This window comes from Sinohyriopsis cumingii, chromosome 7 (genome assembly GCF_028554795.1).
Source record: "Sinohyriopsis cumingii isolate HCF-2022 chromosome 7, ASM2855479v2, whole genome shotgun sequence".
Lineage (NCBI taxonomy): Eukaryota > Metazoa > Mollusca > Bivalvia > Unionida > Unionidae > Sinohyriopsis > Sinohyriopsis cumingii.
In genome coordinates this window covers 15,144,099-15,171,149 of record NC_142967.1, presented here as the reverse complement: position 1 = coordinate 15,171,149, position 27,051 = coordinate 15,144,099, and the positions used below count along the sequence as shown (strand labels likewise).

Sequence of the window (27,051 nt, the reverse complement as noted above, 5' to 3'; positions counted from 1 at the left end):
ACGAATTCCCTAATTCTCAATAGGCTTAAATGGGGAATAAAATAACTATCCCATCAATTGCTAGTCAAGATAGCAGCAGTGGTCACTGATGCCAGTAACAGCCCGTATTGCTAGTTGTGATGTTGGTAGCACTGTATCCAGTTGTTACAGTTAGCCCTGTAGCAAGCATTGTAAGGTATAGAATCTACATCTAAAACAGACGTTTTACAAAAATAAATTTAATGGCACATGTACGTACTCGTAGCAACTGTAATTTGTTTTAAAGAAAACACTAAATAAAGACAGCTTTTTTTAGTGTGGGTATTTTTGTGATATTGACAGATTAGCATATATCGTAATTTGTTTGAGTTCATATTTTGCTGCACATGTGTCGACACCATTAATCGTTAATTGTTTGATGTTTCATCTTCTAGATTAATACCGTTTCTTAATTAAGCTACACTACAGTTTCAGTGTTTTCACCTCCAAGGCAAAATACATGTATTCCACAAAAAGTGAAGTATAGATTGGAGTAAACCAAATATTGCCCTAACATTTAACCATGAAACATTGATGGACATTATGTTTTTTGCCCAGTCGTGTGCTGCAAATTTTAGAATTGGGAATATACGCAGGGGCTTGTATCGTTGCTTACAATTTACCTGTCATACATATACTATATATTAATATATATATATATATATATATATATATATGGGCATGTGGCAGAATGATGTAGAAAAGCACAGTGCTAGCAAAAAGCAAATAGATATTGGGAAAATTAAGAGCACCCACAACAGATTTCAGGTCTGGAGTACTTTAAGCCACCTACTCAAAGTCCTGCAAGCAACCAATGCTGAAGCATTGCATTGTTTTGTAAGTTTTCTTGTTGAACATAACCTGCCTTTCTCAGAGGTCATCAACAGTGACAGTGAAAGATTATTTCCTATTGTTTGGAAAAATAAGACAAACTTGAGTGCTTCTTTAGGTGTTGAATATTTGAAACAATTTTTGTCACTAAAAGATTAACCAGCAAGCAAGAACTGTATTGAAAACATATTTACCATTGCCCAGTTGAGGAAGTATGCCACATAGCATATGCTATTATGCCAAATAGCATGAATTTGTGTATATCAGTAAATTTGGCTGCAAATAAATTTGTACATGTAATCAGCATAAATAATATTTTTTAGTTTTTTTTTAGGATTTTCATATAACGCAGTACTAGCCATCAAAGTTGATGGAGCTAGTGTCATGATATAATTTTTCACTAAATTGTATCCCGCTTTTTACTAATTGTGAGTCTGGAGGGTTGGCAGTTCTGCATGTATGTTTAAATGGAGCAGCCTTCTCGTGGTCTTGTGTATGTTTAAATGGAATAGCCTTTCCTGGTCCCATATATGTGAAAATGGAACAGCCCAGAGTGACTCTTGTTTCAAATGATTTTACAATTCTACAGCATGTTTAAATAATGTCAGGTTTAAGATGCAATTAAGTTTCATTAATTGAATTCCAGGCTATTTTACTTCCACTTGGACATTATACAGTAAATTGAGTTCCGGGTTATTTTACTTCCACTTGGACATTATACAGTAAATTGAATTCCAGGCTATCTTACTTCCACTTGGACATAATACAATCAATTGAGTTCCGGGTTATTTTACTTCCACTTGGACATTATAGAGTAAATTGAGTTCCGGGTTATTTTACTTCCAGTTGGACATTATACAGTAAATTGAATTCCAGGCTATCTTACTTCCACTTGGACATAATACAATAAATTGAGTTCTGTGTTATTTTACTTCCACTTGGACATTATACAGTAAATTGAGCTTATTGCATTATTGTCAGTCACACGTACCACATATGTTTAATAAACATTTGGAAAAATTCTTTTGTGTACACAAAATTATAGGATTAAAATACGAGTTCTGATTTTCAGCTAATTCGTAAATATGAAAAATTACACATTGTAAAAAGTATTGTAATTGTAGTTTTTATAGATTGGTGGTATATGACAATTATTCCTGTATAAAAAATTAAATTTAAACAAAAACCTGTTGAACTGTTAATTTAGTTTAATTGGTAATTTAATTAGCAATATCACATTTGCAGGACTAAATGGTAAAAATTATCTTCTTTATTCTCAGATCCCAAGTTTGAATGATACACCACTTCACAATTTGCGTCCAAATTCGTTGGTGCGATACCGATGCATGGTGCAGGACATGTTTGATCCGGAATTCTACCTTGGTGCCTATGAAGTCCTGGATACAAGAACCAACACCGTATGCATAGAGTCTGGGAAATATAAAGATATTGCAGAATGTCTGGTTAGTATTAGTAACTACACCGGTAACATCTGTACAAATGTACATAGGTAGAGTGCTTATACTGACACAGAAAAATGAACACGGGTGAAACAAACAAATTAGGTTTGTTGTTTTTTGTGCCTAGCAACACAAGTAAATTGTTTAGTGCCGAGGCCATCAGAGTAAAGTACCTTGCCCAATTGGCACAACATTGTAGCGGAAGATTCAAAGTGATCTGATGGTACGATTTAAACCTGCAAGTTGGCCACAATGAACATATTGAAATCCTTGTCACCCGTTGGTAGCAAATCCAATATGTAAATAACTGAATTACTGTGACTTTTGCTTCCATCAGTCACCTCTTTCAACATGAAAGATATCACATCAGCCTATTCAACACCTCTTAGACCACAGCGAGTCATTTTATTTTGGACAGATAACATGAGACACTTGATTCTGCATTTTACACATGATATACATTGTCACTTTACACACAAGAATGATTGTTTCATGAAATATGGAATCTGGACCTTGGTGCTCCAAAGATTTGCTTTTTATATGGCCCAGCATTTGTACACAGATCAAAATATGTTGTTAGAAGTACCAGTTTTTCCTTTTGTGTTCTAGAGAAAAAATGTGAAGGTTGACTTGTATATGCATGTCCATGGAAATAATATATTAGGAAATACTATGGAACTTGGTTTTTCACTTCTTTTTTTGAATTTTTAAAATTTAGATGGAGTATTCTGTAATACATTACAACATTAAAGTACATTTATAGAACAAGTCTTGATCATCAGATCATGTATCATGTCTTTGAATATGCATCAACCAGTTCAGTGACCAAAATTTACCTAGTTCATTAGGTTATAAGCTACAGTCGTTCATTTATCAATGCAGTATATTGACTTAATATTATAGCAGTTGACATCTTCTATGTGCAAAATATGTAGAATGAAAACTCCACAAACAGGCATGTTTACTTACAACATCATCGTGGAAAAATGACATCCAATGTAAGAAAAGATATAAAGTGTATTTTCCAGCTTGTGTATAGGACAAACTTGTCCTTTACAAGTGCACTTTAAAGGGTAAACCACAACCAGGCTTTATACACCAACAGTGGAGCAGATGTTTGTCAAATGTATCAACTTCCATCCTGTGAAACAGAAGTGTTTATGTGAACTTGGTTAGGGAACTTTATGATATATGCCACAGAAAATCATGGCCATTTTGTAGATTGCTTGCACTTGGGATAAGGAGGAACCCCATTAATTACAGGGTCAGCAGCCAGTGTCACTGACTAAAAGAAAAAAATGGTTTCTTCACAACAGCTTCCATTCCCCACTGTTGATAGTTACCAAACATTTTGGATGGATTGTGCTTGGGTTAAGAAAGAAGCCTATCAGTTTTAGGGTCAAGAGGTCAGTGGTTAAGATCATTGGGACAGAATTGATGCAAATGGTTTCTGCATAGTCACATTATACATCGTGTACCTGGACCAAACTTTGCATCTGGCTTTCACACTCGGTGTAAGGAAGAGCCCTGTCTGTATTGTATATTTCACACTAGGTGTAAGGAAGAGCCCTGTCTGTATTGGATATTTCACACTAGGTGTAAGGAAGAGTCCTGTCGATATTGGATATTTCACACTATGTGTAAGGAAAAGCTTTGTCTGTATTGTATATTTCACACTAGGTGTAAGGAAGAGCCCTGTCTGTATTGTATATTTCACACTAGGTGTAAGGAAGAGCCCTGTCTATATTGTATATTTCACACTAGGTGTACGGAAGAGCCTGTCTATCTTGTATATTTCACACTAGGTGTAAGGAAGAGCCCTGTCTATATTGTATATTTCACACTAGGTGTAAGGAAGAGTCCTGTCGATATTGGATATTTCACACTAGGTGTAAGGAAGAGCTCTATCTGTATTGTATATTTCACACTAGGTGTAAGGAAGAGCCCTGTCTGTATTGTATATTTCACACTAGGTGTAAGGAAGAGCCCTGTCTGTATTGTATATTTCACACTAGGTGTAAGGAAGAGCCCTGTCTATATTGTATATTTCACACTAGGTGTACAGAAGAGCCTGTCTATCTTGTATATTTCACACTAGATGTAAGGAAGAGCCCTGTCTATATTGTATATTTCACACTAGGTGTATGGAAGAGCCCGTCTAGTCTATGTTGTATATTTCACACTAGGTGTAAGGAAGAGCTCTACGTTGTATATTTCACACTAGGTGTATGGAAGAGCCCTGTCTATATTGTATATTTCACACTAGGTGTACGGAAGAGCCCGTCTAGTCTATGTTGTATATTTCACACTAGGTGTAAGGAAGAGCTCTACATTGTATATTTCACACTAGGTGTAAGGAAGAGCCCTGTCTATATTGTATATTTCACACTAGGTGTAAGGAAGAGCCCTGTCTATATTGTATATTTCACACTAGGTGTAAGGAAGAGCCCTGTCTATATTGTATATTTCACACTAGGTGTAAGGAAGAGCCCTGTCTATATTGTATATTTCACACTAGGTGTAAGGAAGAGCCCTGTCTATATTGGGATCAAATGGTCACTGTGATTGATGTCTGCACTGTAATTTTAGTGCTACATCACAGACCTGAACCAAACTTTTCAGGTGGCTTGCGCTTGGGGGAAGAAAGAATCTATTAATTTGGAGATCAAATGGTGATTTTGAAATAAGTAATATGGTTTCTGTACGAATCTTTCAGTTATTGACTCTGTACCTTTGACCAGAATTTGTAGAGGGCTTGCACTTAAGGTTGAAGTGTAACTTCAGTTCCTAAGAAAAGTTCTTCGATCAAACTTGGAAGGCTTGCATTTATTGTGATAAAAAAAACAATAAAATATGTAGTTAAATGGTTTGAGGTCATTGTCATTTTAAGTTGAATAAGAAAATAGTTTTTACACACTAAGATTAGGTAAGACTGCATACCTTGACCAATGGTCAAAGTCTTTAAAACCATGTAGTCCATAATCTCCAGTCAACTATACCCTGTTGTGCCTGCATCTTTGTCGATACTATTTGAGAGAAATTAATAACATGAGTGTAGCAGAGGATCTAAGTGTCAAAGTGACCTAAGCTATTGAAATTTTGAAATTTGTTAGAATTTTTATATGCAATGCTTGTAAATTAAAAGGGGGGGGGGGGATCAAACATCTTATCTTTTTACATGTAAAAGTTCTCAATTCTGTGGAACCTCATCTGTTTTGAAAATGGTAGAAAAGTCCCTGCATACTTGGAACACAGTATTGGCATTTTAATTATGTGATTTATAGGAAAAGATGGTATAGCCCTTAATTTCTTTAACATGTTCATGAATTTTTTTAAATGTCTTTATTGATGTATGAATGTAAAATGTAATTTAATTCTTATTTAGGTTTAACATAATACTTTTATTGTGGTAATCCATTGCAAACCATTGCCAATAAAAATATTCAGTGAACCATTTGTGGAGAATACAATTCAGTTTTAATTGACAACTGTTATTGAATAAACAGAAATTAAATAAGCATTGTTAAAGTGTAATCAGGGTTCCCATGCTACCGAGAAATTGGGAAAAAATTAGGAGAAATGAAGGAAAAAATTCCCAACCGTGAAAAGTCCTTGAATTTTTCAAATATTGACGAAAGTCTGGGAAAACTCTGGAATTTTCCTCCACACCTTGATGCCGAAGCGATTATGTAATTGAGTCGTAACTGAACTGATCGTGAGTTAAATTTATTGAGTTCTAACCAGAATATTAGGAGGTTGCAGTATGGATCCTTTGGGTGCTTGCCATAAATATATTTGTTGAGACAATCCAGACGCTCAGTGGATTCGATTCATCTAGTAGACTTTTTGTTTCACAGACAGATCGATATCTGTATTTTTACATAGAAGGTATGAAAACCATTCTAGCATTGCAAGAGGCCAACATGATGCCATTAAAGCATAGCCACTTTGAAATTTTGTACAACAACATTAAAAAAGAAGTTGCTGTTGATATCACATGACTATTTGACTTCTGGTGCCGTTGTTTGAGATTTGTGAAGTCATATGACTATTAACGCAAATGCCGTGTACTGGGTCAGGTTTCATCTATGCCAAGTTTCGTCTAGTCTGTCAGCGGATTAAAGAAATAATGATCATAATACTTGCCATTCTTGAGAAAAAAAATAATTTTCCTATTGATTTCATGCATGGATAAGTTGATACAACATAGTTTAAATTTGCTAGGCCCGCTTGTAAGCTATCTTATGGCAGCGGCAGATTCCATATTTTTTATATGTAATTGCTCTGAACCCACACTCCATCCTAAATGTCCAAATGTGAAAAATGAGGTTGGAATATTTGGAGGAAACCCTGGCTAGAAAAATTTTGAATCTCTGAGCTGAACTTTGGTGCAAAACTATTACACAGTGACACATAGCTTGAAGCATTGGTTTCAGATCTTAAACAGAACGTAGGAGAAATGCGAAATTGTTTTCCTTTGATTATATATTAAGAAATGATAAGACCCCATGTATCAATACAGGTTTGGGGACTGGTTTATTGAACTACAAGAAGACCAGTTGATTTTACAGAAAACTCAGTCCTTGTTTGTACAATAATATATCATTTTGAAGGTCTTTAAATGATGGAATTTTTAACCAAATAGTCCTAAGGAGTTTATGTTGGTTGAAAAATCTTGTTTGAGATTTTATTGGCACACATAAATTCAGGGTTAAACTTTTTTCGTTACAAGATAAGATTCTAATACTTTGCATTAATTGTTGGGGTTTTTTTCTTACTGTTATAGGGAATGTTTACTTTGTATAGCATGCACATATATTGCTCTAGAATTCTTTGGAATTAAAGGTTTGAAAGGAAACAAAATAATTTATGCTCTTTATGTTGTTTCCATGTAACAACATAATGCAGGTCAGCAAAGCAAAGTTGGAATTTGTATTCTGTACATTGAAATGGCTTTACATGCCAACTTACAGGAATATAGTCAGATTTGTTTTGTGTGACTCATTTGTGGTTTTGTACATGATCATCTTTTCTGATGTATATGTTTTGGAGTCTTGAAAGAGAAACATCTTCAGATTTGGAAAATGCTTGTTTTATGATGCAAAATGTTCTTTAATTCCATTCAGTAATGGTCATATGTTAACCTTGAAAAAAATCAATTACATCCTGGAAAAGACTTGGAAATTTTGTATTTAGAAAAGTGGGGGAACCATGTGTAATGAATGATAAGTTTAAGAATATTCAAAGTGTAATGGATGATAAGTTTATGAATATTTAAAGTGTAATGGATGATAAGTTTAAGAATATTCAAAGTGTAATGGATGATAAGTTTATGAATATTCAAAGTGTAATGGATGATAAGTTTATGAATATTCAAATTGTAATGGATGATAAGTTTATGAATATTCAAATTGTAATGGATGATAAGTTTATGAATATTCAAAGTGTAATGGATGATAAGTTTATGAATATTCAAAGTGTAATGGATGATGAGTTTATGAATATTCATTCCTTGCTCTGATATAGATTATTTCATTACAAATTATCTGTATTGTTCTCCTTACAGTCTCACCAGACGATAAACTTGGAATCAACCAGAAACGTAACAATGGACAGACAGACTCTGTACTGCATTCCAATACCAGGGGAAACAGAGTGGGTCAAAACTATATTCTTTTAAAAGTGTCTGTAGTCATTGTGACCTACTTCAGAGTAATCAGATGCTATTTTTGCTATTTACGTTACTCATTGTGGAACTTAATCACTTTTTGTCACATGAGTGAGATATAAACATGTTTCTGTCAGCCTTGGCAGTGGTAGCATTTTTGTTAAGGTTTTGGTTCAAGGTTCGAATTAACATATATTTTCTTTGCCCCATGGTAGCTTCTTATTGTACATGGCATGTATTATTATGATGCCAAGATATCTTTGCATGCCTCTGTTTTCTTGGGGTTAAATGGCTTTGTCATCACAGATTTGCTTTGATTTATTTTACAAGTTTGTCTATTCACGATAAACATGTTTCAAAAATGGTCAATTCTTATCTTTGGCTACTCTGGAAAAACTAAATATGCATTCCTTTTCAGTAGTTCATCATCATTAGTAAAAGTCATATCTGGACTTTTGTTATGTAATTTGTGGTAGTACCTCTAATTCAAAGATAACAAAGCATTTAAGACGCCAAAAGAGGGCGTGCCAATTTATTATAAATCAGTATTTAGACAATTTCGAGGATGCAATGAGTATTTAATAAAAAGTTTAACAATTAATGAAAGATTATTTCTTTAAAAGGCCAAATTTATGTATCCATAAAACCTATTCCTGTCTATCCAAACAATATCTTTCACCAAACAGACGCTGATGGTGCTCCAGATTTTAGGTCGTTTTGAAGTAAAAATTAATTATACCAATTCCAAAGAAGGATTTTTTATTTTTTTTTATTTCATTATACTGGTTCCTAGTAGTTAGAGATGTCATACTTTTAGGAAATTTCTACTGGTACCCATCCATCCTAACAGTCGGTTATCTGGATATCTGATCAAAGGGAAATTGTATTAACTGTGAACCTGAACTGCTTTGTTTTAGGTTGATACATGCCAACCCTGAGAGATATAAGTGTAATTATTACTAATACAAGTGACAAAAAAGTGTAATCAGAGCATAAAAAGAGCAGTCTTGGTATTACTTGCCATAATTACAGAAAACTTTATGAAAAATGAATATTTATTTATGCTACTTACTTAGATCTGCAGTTAAAATTCTTGTCACAAATTGGCTATATCCATGTGGTTTAGTAGTTAGTACAAGAACATAGGCACAATAGAAATTTAGAAATTATTTATGCATAACACTCACTTTAAATAGTCCAATTTGTTTACAGTAAAACTTTTCGCAAATAGTTGTAAGTTCCACAAATGATGACAGCTGTATTACACCATTGTCAAATTCTTATTTCAAAATTTTTAAAGTGCAGTTGATTTGTCCTTTTCTGGATGCAACATGTTTTCAAGCTTAACAATATCCGCTAACATCTTTTAGTCATAAAACGTCCATCAATCACAACGTTAAAGTCCTTTTATTATCTTTTTCTGGTACCATTTATTTTCAATTTCGACTGGTCTGCTACGTATGTGGGCATCAAAATAGAATGACTCTGTTACACATAGTTTCACATTTAAAAAAATATGTTCATTTTCTGGGAACCATTTCATATGATACTAAATTAAATGGAGGAAGAAAGATGAGCGCTGGGCTTGTATTGTTTACAATTTAACGATCAGTCAATATAAATACTATATACAGTCGAACCCACTTATCTCGACCTTGGTTAACTCGCCAACCCTATTAAGTCGACGTTTTTGAAGTGGAACCGCCAAATTCTCTCTTTGTCTTAGCATTTTCTCATCGGTTATGTCGATTCTTTTATGTCGCCGAACCCTAATATCTCGAGCACAAAAGAAGGCCAAATTTGCCACTTAACGTCGGTTATCTCGATCCCCATGACCAATCGCTTTGTTTGTATCGACAACCCCATCTTAGCAGTGCATTGTTACATCATAATCTGCTTATGCTGACATCTGGGCCGAGTACTGTATGCTGTGACAGTCAATCATGCTACCGTACTATACCTACAACTGGCTGACTTCTGAAGACGCGAATAGAACAGATAAAAGTTACGGTTACAGAGACATGAACTCCGCAAGAAGAAATAGCAAACAACAAATAAACAAGTTTTGCATAATTAAAAATAATTGTTTATTTCTCAAAATACAGGAGTGAAAGAATCCCTATATTGGGTGTTAACTTATGCTACAGTAATATATACGGTCCAATATTGCCAGGTGTTGACTCGTGTAAGTTTCTTTCGTGGGAATGGAGATCCTATTTTGCAAGAACACGGTCTTGTCTTTTGATAGTAACCGCGTGTACGATACTTTTCAGAGCTGTGTCAGAGTGAAATGACTCGCGAATTTAATTTTGACACTGGTTAGCTTTTTGTAAAAATGAACTACACCCCGCACGTTTTTTGTGATTTTGTGAGCGATCTTTGTGTTTGCAATGTTGGAGAATATAATAAAGGTTTGTATCGAGAATCGACGGTGGTTTGTATTGTATACTGGTAAGTCTCTGCTGTTAGTTGGTGCACATATGCCTTTTGTTGTTAGCAAACATGTATGTACATTTTTATAGCATGCCGATCGCTTCATCAAACAAATCGCGGCAACACTGTTGTGTAAAAAAACCTCCAAAAACATGTGCATGTACATTCTCATTTATTAACGCACATCATGTACATAAAGAAATTTTAAGCACATGTTAATATATTGCCGCCATATTGGTTTTCGTTTATCTCGATCATCGGTTATCTCGACGCTTTTTGGCAAACCCCTAGGCCGGCGACATAACCGGGTTCAACTGTAATAATAAAAAAAATATAAAAAAGGGGCAAAATATTTTCCTTTGGCCAGTGAGAAGGCAGTATACTGTTCAGAGAGTTGCATTTACATATAAAGCAGGCGTGATTATTGGCAATGTTGAGCGATACTGTAGCATGGGGAAAATGGTCTAGCATGCCTTAGACATATGATAGTAACATACATGCCAATCATTATCTTTTTTGTTACTTAATTACGCCTTATGCGTAAATGTATTTGGATTACACGTTTTCCTAACAGTATTATGTTCTCTTTATAGCAGCTGCCCTATTTTCAAGAAACATGCTGGTTTCTACTTTAAAACTTTTGACCTCGGTTTCTATTTATAGCAGCTCTATGGCTTAGTTATAAAAGAACAGACTGGTTTTCTAATTTTTAATCTTAGCTCACAGATTCTTTGTTCAAATTCATATCTGGTACAGAACTAGCCTGTATGTATTTGGCACTAAAAGTCATCAGATTTGTTCAAGTCAATGTGTGTGTTAGAGCAAAAATGTTTTTCAAATAAGATGGATTAGAAAAAGACAAAAAATGGATTCAAAGATGAATACATGAATTACACAGTACAGAATTCCTTTCTAGGGCAGCTTCACACACATTGCAGACTGTGTGGAAACGATTTAAATATTGGTCATGGTGGTAAAACAAAGAAACCTTGAATTAGCTCATTTTACTAACTCCAATACTAAGATAACTTCTTTTTTATAGCAGAACAGAATTATGGACACTAATTTTGTAAATGCAGAGGCGTTATTTACCGAGTTCTGCATTGATCCTTTGTTCAAACGGATGTTTCCTGATTCCAAAATTGCAGAAAATATGCATGTGCAAAAACAAAATCATCTAACATTGTTAGGCATTTAGCAGAAGATAATTCACTTAAAACTGCAGAAGCCATGAAAATTGGGACATTTAGTATTGCAACAGACCAGAGCAGTGATTATGATGACAGAAAGTTGTAGCCAGTCTGTGTAAGTGACTTTGACAACAAAAAAGGGCAAAGTCAGAGTGCTCTTCTTTCATTACCAGAATTAACAGTAGATTCCACTGAAGAAAACTTTTTTTATTTGCTTAATAATACGTTGAGTAAACATAAGTTGGCAGAACTGTATGGGGTTTTCAGCTGATAATGCATCAGTGATGACTGGAATTCATAAAAGAGTTGCATTTTATATTTTGAAAAATGTCTTCATCAGTGTTCATATCAGGTTTTCCCTGTCATATGATGCATCCTGCCGTGGGAAGGCTGCAGATATATTAGAAAACTCCTGAAGTATCAAGTTAGCATTCTACCTGACTATGCTGTCCATGCGGACAGAGTTGATGTGCAGTGGCTTCTTATTTCCCAGCCAAAAGATCCAATAACTTGAAGATATATATTGTAACGTGTCAAGGTCAAATAAAATGGAATAGATGGACAGCTCATGCCTTTTTCGGTTACTAGATCTCACCAGTGTATTGTAGTGTCAAGAAATGGTGTGTTCACCACCAAAGTTCTTATTTAGATGACAAAGCACAAAACAAAACAAATATAAATAGTCAACACAGTTTATTATATGACTTCAGGCTTGTATGTGTTCTCTCACAAAATTAAGTGCTCAAAATGGTGAAATATAATATTTGCCAATTTTCAGAACAGATGTTTGATAAAGTATGTTGAAATGACAACAATAGTTTCAGTGTTAAACTGCATGTGAAAATCAGCATAAATGTTCCATTTGTCCTAATTAACATAATCCCTAACTCAGATAATCCCAATTTCCAAACTAATCTTGCACAGAAAAATGGTTAATAGTTCCAGAATTTGTTCATATGACGTACCGAAGTGACTGTGTTCATCCAATCAAAGTTCGGAACCAGACCCGGATTTGTGTTTTATAGTCCAATGGTGGATATGGTAGAGACACAGTCTGGAACTGGCTATTAATAGTGTGTTGTGTTTGTTGGATGAGACACAGTCTGTCGTTTTGAGCAACACAGTCTGGAACCGGATGTCGATAGTGTGTAGCGTGGGGTGGCTGCAACACAGATTGTCGTTTTGAGCGACACAGTCTGGAACCGGATGTCAATAGTGTGACACTTGAGTTAAATGCAACACTGGTGTGTCGTTTTGTAACAACAAAGTGTGTCAGATATATTATTTTGACATCTAAATGACACAACCACTACAAAATGGATGGAAATTTGTGATTTCAAAATGATACATGAAATTGAGTAGGAAATTCGATAATGCCATTCGGAATACTAAATTTACAATGGATAGCATACGGCTGTGTTGATGACGATACAGTGACAGTGTCATCAACTAAATCCCTGAGGAAATAAACATTGAAACAATTTCAAAGAAACATTAAAATAGTGATTATGAGCAATACATTTAACGTGTCAGTAGTAACTAGTCTACCTTGCTATAAATGCTTGAAATTATCAGTTGAGATAACTAGAGACTTTTATTCTGTTTGCTTGGTCTTGAGACCTTTACTGGGGTCCACTAGAGCCAAAACGGTGGATCTCAACCTTATTTATAGGTTTTGGGAACACATTTGAGAAATTCATGACAAAGTTTTCACAAATATGACTAAATATGGAAGAATTCAGAAAGATTAACCTGAGCGCCTTCTAGTGGAAAGCCGAGCGCCAAATACATTAGTAAAAGTGGTGCCCAATTTCAAACGACAAAAATAGCAATTATTTCACAATAAATTATAAAAAGATTCAACATTGATGATGAACAGTTTCAACATACTGGTGACTAAAACTTAGGAACTTACATGAGTATTACCTTAATCCTTTAGAAAAATGGATACAATTACCTATTTCTCTCTCAAAATAGAAGGTAAGTGATAACAGTTTACAATCCTATCAGGTGCACAATGGGCTTCAAAAATCTTTACCCAGATAAATATTTAAACAAATTGTTATATGATTTACATATTGTATCAAATTACGTTTCTTTTGTGCCAGGGTCATTTATCAAAAACTTACACTACATTTACTATTATTTGCATTGGAAACAGAGGTACAACTTTCCAACATGAAGGGAATGTTAACAATAAAAGGAGATTATACGTTATCTCAAACATTAATGATGTGTGCAAATACACTTTATAAAAATATAAGTTGACAGGTAGTCAGGATTGTTTCGCTATTTCCTTTTCTTTGACAGGGTATGAAAGTAATATTGGTTCTTTACCATTCTAATGCTGACTCTGAAAGATTGTTCAGTATTGTTAATAAAAATGAAACTGAATTTAGATCCAGGCTGTATAACCCAGCACTTTGATCTCTACTGATGTGCAAAACATTCAGAATCTAAGCTGGTACAAAGAGTTTTGAAATGCAATATTAGAGGCTGTTGCTTTTTAAAGCTCAAAGTGCTGTATATGAAAATTTGAAGTGGTAATTGATGTTAAAAGACCAGAGGGGTAAATAAATCATTTTGTACAGATGCTCATTGAATTTTATTATGTTATATGTGGATTACTCTTTTTTTTCTACTTGGAATACTTTTTCCTCACCAGGGACAAGCATACAAAGTTTAATGCCTGAGCTAAGAATCAGTACCAAATTTATTGTGCTATGTGACATCTAGCTTGAAATATCAGCATTTATTCTGAAAAAGGTTGCATGAGAAAGGAGAAAGGTGTCCTCCCTCATATAATATTGTACATGTGTGACAAGTTATTTGTAAGCAACAGTACGAGCCTTTGTGAGAATAAATGTGCACACGACATGAGCTTTGAACTGTAATCTTTATTCTGTGTCTCGATCTGAACTTGGAAACGTAGGTTTTTACTGTTTTGTTTTTTTTCTTGCTTTTTTTGGGGGGGGGTGTACCAAGTTGCCAATTTTATTACCTTGGTTATCGTGAACTAGTGAGTACCTGGGTACCCGTTGGCATCTTTAATAGCATGAACTAGTGAGTACCTGGGTACCCGTTGGCATCTTTAATAGCATGAACTAGTGAGTACCTGGGTACCCATTGGCATCTCTAATAGCATGAACTAGTGAGTACCTGGGTACCCGTTGGCATCTCTAATAGCATGAACTAGTGAGTACCTGGGTACCCGTTGGCATCTTTAATAGCATGAACTAGTGAGTACCTGGGTACCCGTTGGCATCTTTACTAGTAGTTCTTCTCATAGTCAATGCCTCAAATGGCTGAAATCTTAAGACAGTTGAACAGGTCTAGTAATATAAATGCCTCCCGTTTTTCTCTACTTTTGCGTCTTTTTCTCAGTTGATTTTTTTCAATACAGGATAATATTTTATGTATGTGTATATGTTCTCAGATTCTTGTGCATATGTTGCAAGCTTGAAACTATGGTTTATAGAATCTCTTCGTTCTTTAGTGTCAAGCCAAATTTATCACATCATGTATATACTGAATATATTGTACATAAAAGTTGGAAGGCCCGAAGGTAAATTAGTTCTGTAACTAAACGAGCTACCCCTAAATAAAATTGCATTATTTATTATTATTATTACAAGTATTATCATTTTTATTATTATTATTATGATTATTATTATTATTATTTACAAACATGCTTCTGCAGCCTTATATAATTTCAGACAAGGCCAAAGACATAGAAACTTTGGTTTTGTTGAAGCTTTTTCATTTGTATTTTCCAAACCTCAGTCTTGCTATACAAGATTATTATTACATGTATTATTATTATTATTATTATTATCATTATTATTATTATTATTATTATTATCATTATTATTATTATTATTATTATTATTATTATTATTTACAAGGTTTAGGTTAACGTTGTTTTTTTTGCATTTGCTCACCCTTATATTATGGATTAATCATTATGAAGCCAAGACAACCACCTTGCTCACCCTCTTGACCTTGGAATTGATTATTTTGCAAATGACCTAATTATATTTAGAAGCCTTTGCAGTAACACATAAGGAAGCGTTTGGTTTGTTTATACAAATTCAAAGAACTTTATAAATATGAACTTTGTTTCATGAATTCTTGTTATCACATCTCAGCAAAAAACCACCTGAGACAGGCAAATGCAGTTTGTGCAGACATTTGTATGTAGATCTAATCAAATTGATAGGCCATTACATCAAGTTTTTAATTTTTATAATTTGTCAAAACTTGTTACATGTTGACACTTGGACAACATGATATTTTCAGCATGATTAAGTAATAACTTTGAGCTAGATGAATACAATTTTGTAGATGTGTTAACATATAAATAATAAAAGTTAATAGACATGTTTATATAAATAATAAAAGTTAATAGACCTGTTTGTATAAATAATAAAAGTTAATAGACATGTTTGTATAAATAATAAAAGTTAAGAGACATGTTTGTATAAATAATAATAAATAAACATGTTTGCATAATTAATAAAAGTAGACATGTTGGTGTATGCTAGTGTAGATGTAAGATTTTAAAATTTTTAGAAGTTCTTCAACCTTTTGGACTTTGACCTTTTGCTTTTCAATGGAGGCATAGGTATTTACCAACAAAGATGTGTTCTTGTTAGCATAATTAGCCATTGTAGTTGGTCCTAAGTGATGGAAAGCCATCACTTGATATGTTTTGCTTCCTTAACTTTGCATACACTTACTCAGACATGAACTTCACCAAAGTGTACCCCTCATCATCAACAATTCCGCAGCGATGCAAGCGCCCCTTAGAGGAAGAAGGGGACTTGGAAAGATCGTGGTCATCAGATGCTGAACTTAGAGATTCAGCATCAGCCCAGCTTGTTACTGCTCAGGGTGATGATTCATCTAGTTTGGATGCTGAAAGGAACTTTTCCATTACTGGGCTGAGAAGCACAACACAAGGTATATGGTTAAAACAAATTTGTATGTTAGCACTACTTGTCATAGACACAAGAGCTTATGGAATGGTCTTTGGCCATCACCTGTCCATCATATGTTGTCCTTCCATCTGTTAGTTCAAGTATTAGGATTCCTTGGTCTTAAGTAACAGAAAAGAGTGAGAAGCAATAAACTTTGTAAGACTCAACAAATGTTTTTATTTCCATAGAATACATAGTGAAATGGTATTTTTTTTAAAAAAAGAACTTCTCATATTGTGAATTAAATCCCAATTAATCCTAGAATTACAGACACAAGGCCTAATAATTAAAGTTCTGAGTAAACTTTAATGGAAGTCCAAAGTAAATATAATGCTGAAGGTGTTGATGTGCCTGTGGTGGCCCATGTCGTATTGACATACTAACAGATTATTTTGGATCACAATAATATAATTCCAGAATTAAATTCTTATTTCAGATTTCAGTATAAATTCAAGTCTCCATATCTAAGAATGTTATTATTTTTGAAGAACACTGTATTTCTAGAGCAGAATCACTTGAATTAAATAATTTGAATCAATAAAATTCCAGCCAAATGAATTTCTATGCTCAAATTATTTTGCTAAGATCTTAAAGCAAATAATTTTTCCAGTAACAAGATTATATAGTCCTCTACTTTACTCCAGGTCACAATTTGCGTTTTCTAATAAAGTCTGTTACCCAATGGAAAATTTCAATCTGGAAGGTTCCAAATGTTTAAAAGAAAAAAATCTTATTATAATTAGAAGGTATGTTACTAAAATTATAATATAGAATATGGATTATGTCGGGTACATAGCTGCCAACCCTCACGATTTTGGTGTGAATTTCACGACTTTTTCAGCGATTCACAGATTCACACCACATGCAAAAAAAAAATCACAAATTCCCCAATTCTCAATTATTTTAAATCTTTAATAAAATAACAGATATCCCATTAAATGCTAGTCGTGATATCGGCAGTTGCTAAAACGGTCCGGTACTGCTGGTCAGGATATTAGTGGAACTATAGCTGATTGGTACATTTGCCCCGGTAGCAAGCATTTTAGCGTGTTTTAATCTATATATATAAGATTAGTTTTACAAATGCTTTTGAGAGAAACTGGGGCCTAACCAGAATTTCACTCTGCGCATGAGCCGCAAACACTAATTTGAATTACTATTCGGCACTGAATCTTGAAAATGTCTTCACCAGCGAGGAAAAAGAAATGTATTGCACAAAAAGTGAAGTTTAGTTTGGAATATACGAAAAATTGTCCGTGCCTTCATCCATCAAACACCGATATACATCATGAACATTGGTAGCAGAAAGCACATAGAGGTTGGGAAGATTAAGAACTCGCAGCAGATTTCAGCTCTTGATGGAAGACCTGCAAGCTACCAATGCTGAAGTATTGTTTGTGAGTTTTATTGTTGAACACAATCTACCTTTATCATCTGGAGACCATGCCAAACATTTGTTCCGACAAATATTCCCAGACTCGGAGATCGCTTCACGAATTCATGTCAAAATTCACTCATTTTTATCCTTATTTTCACTAATTGCGAGCCTGGTGGGTTGGCAGCTATGCAGGTACGCCAGGTATATTTGTAGGGGAATTCCAGTCACCCAGACCCACATAAATATTTTATTAATAATGATCCTAATATTTAACTGATACACAGAGAATACTTGAGCTATGTAATAGTTGTTTACAGAACAAAATAAAAATCAGTAATTCAGGTCAAGTGGAAAATGAACATATTTTGGACAAGGTTAAGCAAACCATACATTGTTACATTGAAATAGCATATAATGATCTCGTGGGTCGGTGGTTCTTTCCTGGGTTTTCCAGGGTTCTTCCTCCACCAGTTATACTGGCCGCCATATATGGCCTATCTTGTGCTGAAAAATGGCATTAAACCCTAGAACAACAACAACAACAAAGCATATAATGAACTTTTTAAAAAAAAACTTAAAGAACAAACAGTGCAAATTGAATATACGTAAGACAAGTTTGTTATAACTACTCCTCCAGAACTCTTTGGATGATTGCCATGAAACTTTACACACATATTCATCCCCTTGATCTAGTTGGCACTGAAGGAAAATGGTTTTGCTTGGACATCCAAAACATCTGCCACAGTGACCATCTTGAAAATCTTGTTTTCATTACTCCCCCAGAATGGATGGTCATATCAACATAAAGTTTTCACTAAAAGACATATCAGGCATCTTAAAAGTCTTCTGATCAGTACTCCATCTGAACAGAATGTCACATTGACATGCGGTTTTCACCAAACCTAGTTTGTCCAGAATAAAAATATGACCAGTCATACATCCATTATAACTGCCATGACCATTGTCTTATAAAATGTATATCCCCTGAATGGATGGTCATTTTCATGGGGGTGGGGTCACCAGAAGACTTAAAACGAAAATGGTACCAAGCTGATATTCAGTACATTCACCACAGCAGCTAATTTGACAATCTTGTCATCACAGAAGAATATCGGACATGGTTTCAGTGTTTAAAATTAAGAAATGATCATATTCTGAATCTCTGGAAATTCTTTGAGCCCCTTTGAGGGAATCTTGTTGATAGTTGTTAGCACAAGGCATGCTAGTCTTCAGTTGGTTGCGGGTTCCAATCTTGCACAAACCTTGGTCAGCTTGCCATGGTATTCTGTATTCTGTCAAAACACCAATTGACCATGCATGAAATTATTTAACACCTTAAATATACAATATAAATCTGAAAGCTTAGATGAAGACTGAACAAGAAAAAAGACTGCAAAAAAACCCAATGGACACGAAGTTACCAGTTTATCCTTGTCTTATAATGTATAATTGCAATAGACTATTTACCAATTCCTTTGTAGATAAAAGTTTGGATTTAGTTTTGGCACTTTGTACTCTTATGAAGTCACTTTCTTTAGTCAAGTACAAACTTGTACAAATAAAATGTTTTCCTCCAAACTTGCAGATTAGCGTTTGCTTTCAGTGTAGTGATCAGATTTAGACATGAACAGAAGGATTCATTGTTGCATATTCTGTGTGCTCCGGCAGCATTTTTCCACCCCAAGAATTCCAAATTTTGGATATGTAATTTCTCTGCCACCACACTCCAACCTAAATGTCCAGATGTGAAAAATGGGGTTGGAATATTCTGAGGAAACCCTGCTTAGAAAAATTTTGAATCTCTGAGCTGAACTTTGGTGTGAAACTATTAGACAGTGACATGTAGCTTGAAGCATTGGTTTTAGATCTTAAACAGAATGCAAGAAAAATTGGAAATTGTCATCCCTTTTATTATATATTAAGAAACGATAAGAGCCCCTGTATCAGTCAGCTTTAGGGACTGGTTGTTTTTTTTTCTTCAGAAAATTCAGTATATCATTTTGAAGGTCTTCTGTCAAAATTTAAATCAACTCTTTTGTAAATGTTTCTGAATGATGGATTTTTTTGCCAAATAGCCTTAACACATTAGCCCTGGAGGTTTTTGCCATTTTTGCCTGAAAATCAAGTAGGAAACACATTTTGAAAGCTATTTCTGAATAGACTCGAAAACACCAAATCCCCAGTCATCTTTCAATAACATACTGCCTAGTTGTATTAGAAACATTGTTTTTCATTGGCTATTTGACTCGCGCATGAGCAGAAGGGTAAAAGTTGGATTTGTTGGGTTTTTTTGTTGTTTTTTTTTTCTAAACGGAGCCATTATTTTTGTATGGAGACCACTCTTTATTCCAAATGCCCATCTTATCCTACTTTCTGCAAAGGCTCATCTGTCTGTTTGCAGTTCATACCGGGATTCCGACCACGGGCGAATTTTTCGTAAAAAAAAAAGTTGGGTCCAAAAAATGAGGGTTTTTTATCTGTATTTTGTAGTGCAACTAGATATTCCAGATTATTTGGTATAATTGTAGAGCTACCTCTGTCTACCTTTCTATAATACCATCCACTTTAGTGTATCGTGCATGACCATGACGCTACAGAGCTCAGCAGTAGGCTACTACCTCCTGCCCCGTAAAGTCATCGCTAGGGGTTAATGTGTTAAGGAGTTTAGGTTCTTTGAAAAATCTTGTTTGGATTTTACACATAAATTCAGAGTTAAACTTTTTTCATTACAAGATAAGATTATAATACTTTGCATTTATTGTTTTTTTTATACTGTGATAAGGAAATGTTTACTTTGTTTAATATGCACATATATTGCTATAGAATTCTTTAGAATTAAAGGTTTGAAAGGAAACAAAACTAATGTATGCTCATTATGTTGTTTCCACGTAGCAACATAATGCGGGTCAGCAAAGTAAAGTTAGGATTCTTATTCTGTACGTTGAAATGACTTTACATGCCTATTTATAGGATTATAGTCAAACTTGTTTTGTGTGATACATCTTGTGGTTTTGTACATGATCATCTCTTCTGACATACATGTTTTGGAGAGTCTTGAAAGAGAAACACCTTTAGATTTAGAAAATGTATGTTTTATAATCCAACATGTTCTATAATTCCATTCAGTAATGGACATATGTGAACCTTGAAAAAATTAATTTCATTCTGCAAAAAACCTGGAAATGACCCAAAAATTTATGTTTAGAAAAGTGTGGGAACCACGAGTAGTGGAAAGAGGTACATAACAGATTAGCCAAGGTTACCCAATCATAATATCTGAGGAGAACTACCACTATTTTGCAAATCCAGCCCTCCAATATACTTTTAGGTAAAGGGAGCTAAAAGTTGTCTGCCAATCTATTTTGTGCTCAGGCAGAGTGATCTCCCCTTACATATAAGACTGCACAGTGTAAGAATATCCCCGTTATTACTTTCACTCAAGCCAAGAAGCACACACTCATCATGAGAGACCTCGCAAAAGCCAGAAGCTACGTGGAAGATATACCATGACAAGTTAGAGTAGTTTTTCACCATAAGGAAAGTGTACTCCTCTATATTTCCAACTTTTTCTCTCTTTCTATCACGACAAAGTTCTGCCTTTACAAGTTGCCACACTTTGTCATCGTCACACAGTTAAGTACTTGCACATTGAGCCTAGGCGACTCCAGTCAGCTTACTTACACATGCAAGTCTCTAGTGCTCATATAACTCCTATATAGGTGTAATTCCTTTACAAACAGGTACATATTGGTGAGTTCCTATCCAAGGCTTTTGTAGTGACTGGGCACCAACTTTAATTTATTTACTTGTACAGGCGGTCTCTGGGCCTTTGTTCCTACAAGTATGGCCTTGTAATGAGTTTTGTCGCACCTACTGCAGGGCTCGAATTTAACACAAATTTTTTTGTAGCCAGAAGGACTAGTATATTGAGAAACAGTGTATCCCCTTGGGGTGCAAGACTGAGAGTCAGAAATCTCCTTGGTGTCAAAACTGGGGGTTAGACTGAGTAAAAAACAAACTTTGGTATCAAAACTGGGGGTCAAATTAAAAATTTGGGGGTCTCTGAAGCACAGATGAGGGTAAAGGGAAACACTGAGAAATTTACTAGTCCTGCCAAATCTTTACTAGTCCTGTTCACAAAACAATGTCATACAACTTTCATGTACATTTACCGATTCAATTTTAAAGTTCGAACAACCCTCAACAAAACTGGATGTTTTCTGTGTGTTTGTTTTTGTGAATTACGTATACCAGTTACACCACAAAACATTGCTTTCCTCATCATAATTCAGCCATTCCCTGTCTTTTGTCCATTTCTTCTGAAATTTTCCATTATGCTTTTCCTTATCATAAGAATTATTCCTTATCATTCTCATTCAACTTTTGCTTTTATTCCGGTGGCTGAACACCTTCTATCAAAAGCCTGTTTTATAAGGAGGGAATTGTGCCTTGTTTTAAAATATGAGGTGTTATAGTATAGCTGATGCGAATTATTGAAAGCAAGGAAAGGAATGGCACATATTTTTTTATATAAGAAAGAGCAAGAAACGCGTTTCAAAACACATGTCTTTGCCCCCTCCCACAATTAAATGGCCTCTCCCTAGCAAAGACTTAACTTCAGCGGATGTTCTGCATGATCAAAGCAGTGGCTATTGTAAACACTGTTATAAAATATTAGCATCAGAAGATAGTGTTAGTTTCAGCTTGGAAAAGGTGTGTTCCCATCAAACGAAGCCATCTGACACTCGGTGCGTTGTATTTAACTGCTCCAATTACAGTATCATAAGTCATAAGTTTGGTAATTGTTCCTAATTAATCAAACCTCAATGTGTTGTTGAAATTAATAATAAGGTGGAAAATTTTCAAATCTTAGATGCTATGCTCAGAGATTTTAATTCCCAAGAAATGTACAGCATTCTGCTTGGATTTCTCCACATGTATTCAATTATTTGTTCATTCTTGTAAAGGAAAAATATAAAAACTATTTTATCATCGTAGAAAAAGTAGTTGTATGGAAAGGATGTGTCAATAACGTAATCATAATAAATTGATCTTATTCTTATAATTATTTTGATGGAAATGTAAAATATATAGTTTCCTGTTTGTGACTGTTGGAGCGTTTGGGTAGCGAGCAAACAAAAAAAACTTTTAAAAAAACGTGCAAACTAATTTCTTTGAATAGTTTTTGCCATGTTCTTTTGTGTGGTTTACTGCTTTGTAGTTTGTTACTGTGGTCAAGTGAATAAAGTGTGATATGTCATTTTTTCATTTAATTCATTATCAGATTAATTAGGATCAATTACCAAACTTCCGTTGTTAATGATGGGACCATAATTTGCGCTGTAAAGTGACATGCACAAAATCGGATGGATTCTTGTTATAGATATGCACCTTTCTGAGGCAGAAATTGACTTCATCTTCTCATGCTAATATTTTATGACTGTGTTTACAGTGGCCACTGCATTGATTCTACAGAACATCAAGTCATTTTTAGGGAATGGCATAAACAAACGCTGACTATTGATAACCGAAACTTACTAGCCCATCGGACTATTAACATTATGAAAGTTACTAGTCCGACAGGAAATCTGCTAGCCTCAGGCTAGCAGACTACCGCTAATTTAGAGCCCTGCTACTGTGTACGTCTCTATAGTGGTGCCTCAGTTCCCTTTTTCTTGAAGGTCTTTTGTGTGTAATGTAGACACTCGGGTACATTTCTGTATTTCTTCCATTCTGGTCAGACAAGTACAAGTCAGCACTCAATATATGATTTATTCAGCCACCTCCTACACATATTTATCAAGCACTTGGTCATGTAGCACACAAAGTCTAATCGAATTCACAAGTTAGGTTAAGGCAAGATAATTTCCATGTGTGCATGTCTTTAAGCTCGGAAGAACTTATATATGTATAATTTCATCCTTGTATATAATTGTGAGTTTTTTCACCACAGTGTTTTTAACCTTGAAACACTATGCTTCAGTGATTCTATCTGTACAGGCCGCCCTTGAGACTTTCACTTTTTCTAGGTAACCATCATTTGTTATAGCTATGTGCCCACGTGGTATTCAAGCATCACACGTGTAGATAGACAGGTTTATAAACAGGTGGTATTGTCATTAGACTTTACCTATATACTTCCTTGCTTTATTAGACGTATCAATTTCTTTTAACAATTTAGCTCTGCATGGACATTGTGTTCTAGACAGATGCAGGGCTACAGCTTTGTACGTTTTGCACTACTTTGTCTACAGATTAGAGCTATGGGCAAAGCGCAAACAGCATACAGCTCAGAACGAAGACGTCACCAGTCTGCATGCTATTTTGTCCTCAGTGTGAATCTTAAAGGGAATAAGGGAGATACTTCAGCTTACTCTTTAGCCATGAAGTGCCAGACATTGACATGCATGGAAAGAGCTCCAGCACCCAAGTTACCACAACAGGACTCATTTGTTTTAGAAATCACCCTACCTTACCTGATCAGGGTCCGACTTGATTCCTCCAACAGAATGGGACAGAGCTAACAGACGACCAAGTTCCCTCTCGTTGAGCAGACATACATACAAGTTACATAGATCAAATATACCATAACCCATCCCACCTGATGATTCTAACGATATCCTCCTCATGCTGATGGCTCATTTCCATTAGGCCATATACTAGGGATCACGAAGGGCCAAACATCAATATTACGGTCTCAATCAATGACAGCCCGGGCTTCCAGTATGTCAAACCCAACTTTTGCAGACATGCATGGACGAATCTCACGCATACCACCTTGTGATACTCATTGAGCATGATACCACGAGTAGATCCTCATGCCTCAACAAATGTCTCTTTGCATATTCTCCACACACTGTCACTAGAAGAGCCTCTTTACTCAATGACTGTCTTGAAGTCACGGTTTCTAATTCAGGACATTCTGTGAGTCTGATGAGCAACATACCTTATTGCTTTTCACCAGGTAAGTCCTCATGCATTACACGGGACTGTAGCCTCGATCCACACAACCAAGATGGTGTTGCTTGTTCTACCAGTACTGTCATCTATTCTACCCTACAGGAGAGCATGTGAAGATTCTGCCTTCCGAAAGTCCATTGGTTATGTTTTACTGCCCGTGAACTCTGACTCCATCAACAATATGCATCAGCTCTTCAGCATCTGTTGATCTTACAACAAACGAAAGGTTCTGACTTGAGTTACGTTCACAGTCTGTACTTCTGGCCCACCTTCATCATAAGCTCGTTGGCAGCTTTAACATTTGCACTCCCACCAGCTTGTAATTCAGCTTTTAATTCAGAACCCCAGCATTGACAGCGATCTTGCCATGTTGGTAATGACACAGCCACACTTCATACGTATGGATTGAATGGCCTTTGCTGACACTGCCCAGTTAGTGAGCACTAGTGTTACCGTGACTTCACTGTAGGACTTTCCTTCTCTCGGGTCATCTTCCAACCATGGGACATAGCATATCGTCTCCCACTCAGAATATCGTGTGGCATGAGTCCGTCTCAAGCTAAGAGCATGACATTTATCTTCTACCTTCTGTTTAACATCCCAATGGATGAAGTACACTAACAAGCCATCAAGGAGACACATTTCCCTCCCTTTCACAACCACAGTGTCGATACAGGAATAGTACGGGGAATCAACAAGTGGACCAAAGGGCAACTGATAGAACACAAACCTCTTCATGTCTCTGTTCATAAGCCTCCCAGGACATTCCTGTGATCCACCTACAACATTGTCTATCAATTCAGAGCACCCCAGCTGAGGCTCAGCATTGGCCCCAGGGTTTTCCCTCATCTGATGAATTGAGTCATGGCACATGTCTGGACCATTTCTATGGCAGCAATATCAAGTTACCTGGACAACATCCTGCAGCAGCATCAGTGTGTTAGCTCTTACCAGTCATGACAGCCCTTGTTACCAATCTGTAGCATCTCAGCGATTTGTCCACCTAGGTATGGATTTAAATACAATGGCACCATATTTTGTCTCCCTCTGGATTGGGCATTGAAAAGTACCATGGTAGAACATTACTTTCTAGGAATTGTATCCATATGGGATTGCTCCATGTGGCAGCGGACATCTTGGTCCTAGGTTGCCTTTTACATTGCTACTATTTTTTCTGCACAAATGGAGTCCTCATGTTTGCCCGATGGACCATCCTCTCAAAATCTGCACCCAAGTGAGGCACCATTGGCATAATTGGGAATAACCTATCTTGGCATCTACATATCCACCCGCTCTGTACTGATACAAGTACGAAAAACAGGAGTCAGTTTACTACCATCATTTTGGGATGCCAGCAGTACATGCTTCCCCAAGAACGACATCATCATATCAGTTATTCTGGAGAGGACAGCCATTGGGGGCAAGAATATTTAGATGGCAAGGGAATTCTCATTATGTCTGACAACTCTACAGTGGTGATTTATCTCAACAACAATGATGTTCTCAATCCTACAATAGTGATTTATCTCCAGCAACAAGGACCCCAATATACAGACCTTTGTGTCATGGTGTGGGACTTGTCTCAAACAACAAGGAAGAACTCAATACTACAATGGTGATTTATCTCAACAAAGAGGACCCCAGTCCTCAGACCTTTTGGTTGTTTGGAACTAACCTAAAAAAAACAAGGAGAAACTCAATCCTATAATGATGATTTATCTTCAACAACAAGGAGGACCTCAGATCCCAGACCTTTGTGCCATGGTGTGGGACTTTTTGTCATCAACAGAACATACAGGTTCACCATATCCAGGGACTCTTCAATGCACTGACTGACCCTTCGTCATGAAACAGTCAATTTGTACAGAAGGAATGGTCTCTCCATTCCTTGGTTCTCACTCAGATCTGTACCTGATGGGACTGACCATTGGTTGGCCAGTTTGCGGTAGTTGGTAATGCAAGAATCCCATTGTTTGTCTCTCCCAACCTGAACCCAACAGCTTTGGCAGTGGACACCCTATTGTTGGTTTGGACAAACCCAAACTTGTGCACCAACCCCCCAACACCTCTGATTCCAAGTGATACAGAAAGCAAGGGAATGAGCCTTTAGCCTCATCCTCATTGCAGCACTTTG

The 27,051-nt window shown here is 35.6% G+C and overlaps 1 protein-coding gene across 1 annotated transcript in view; it reads left to right on the top strand.

Annotated features, from left to right (window-relative positions):
- The window catches only part of LOC149794767 (mini-chromosome maintenance complex-binding protein-like), a 119,286-nt gene that overhangs the window by 19,122 nt on the left and 73,113 nt on the right, over positions 1-27,051 (top strand). Inside the window, exons 3-5 of the mRNA XM_089964403.1 lie at positions 2,130-2,312; positions 7,876-7,978; positions 16,335-16,562. Of these exons, the coding sequence (XP_089820529.1) occupies positions 2,130-2,312; positions 7,876-7,978; positions 16,335-16,562 (514 nt within the window). The remainder of the gene's footprint in view (positions 1-2,129; positions 2,313-7,875; positions 7,979-16,334; positions 16,563-27,051) is intronic.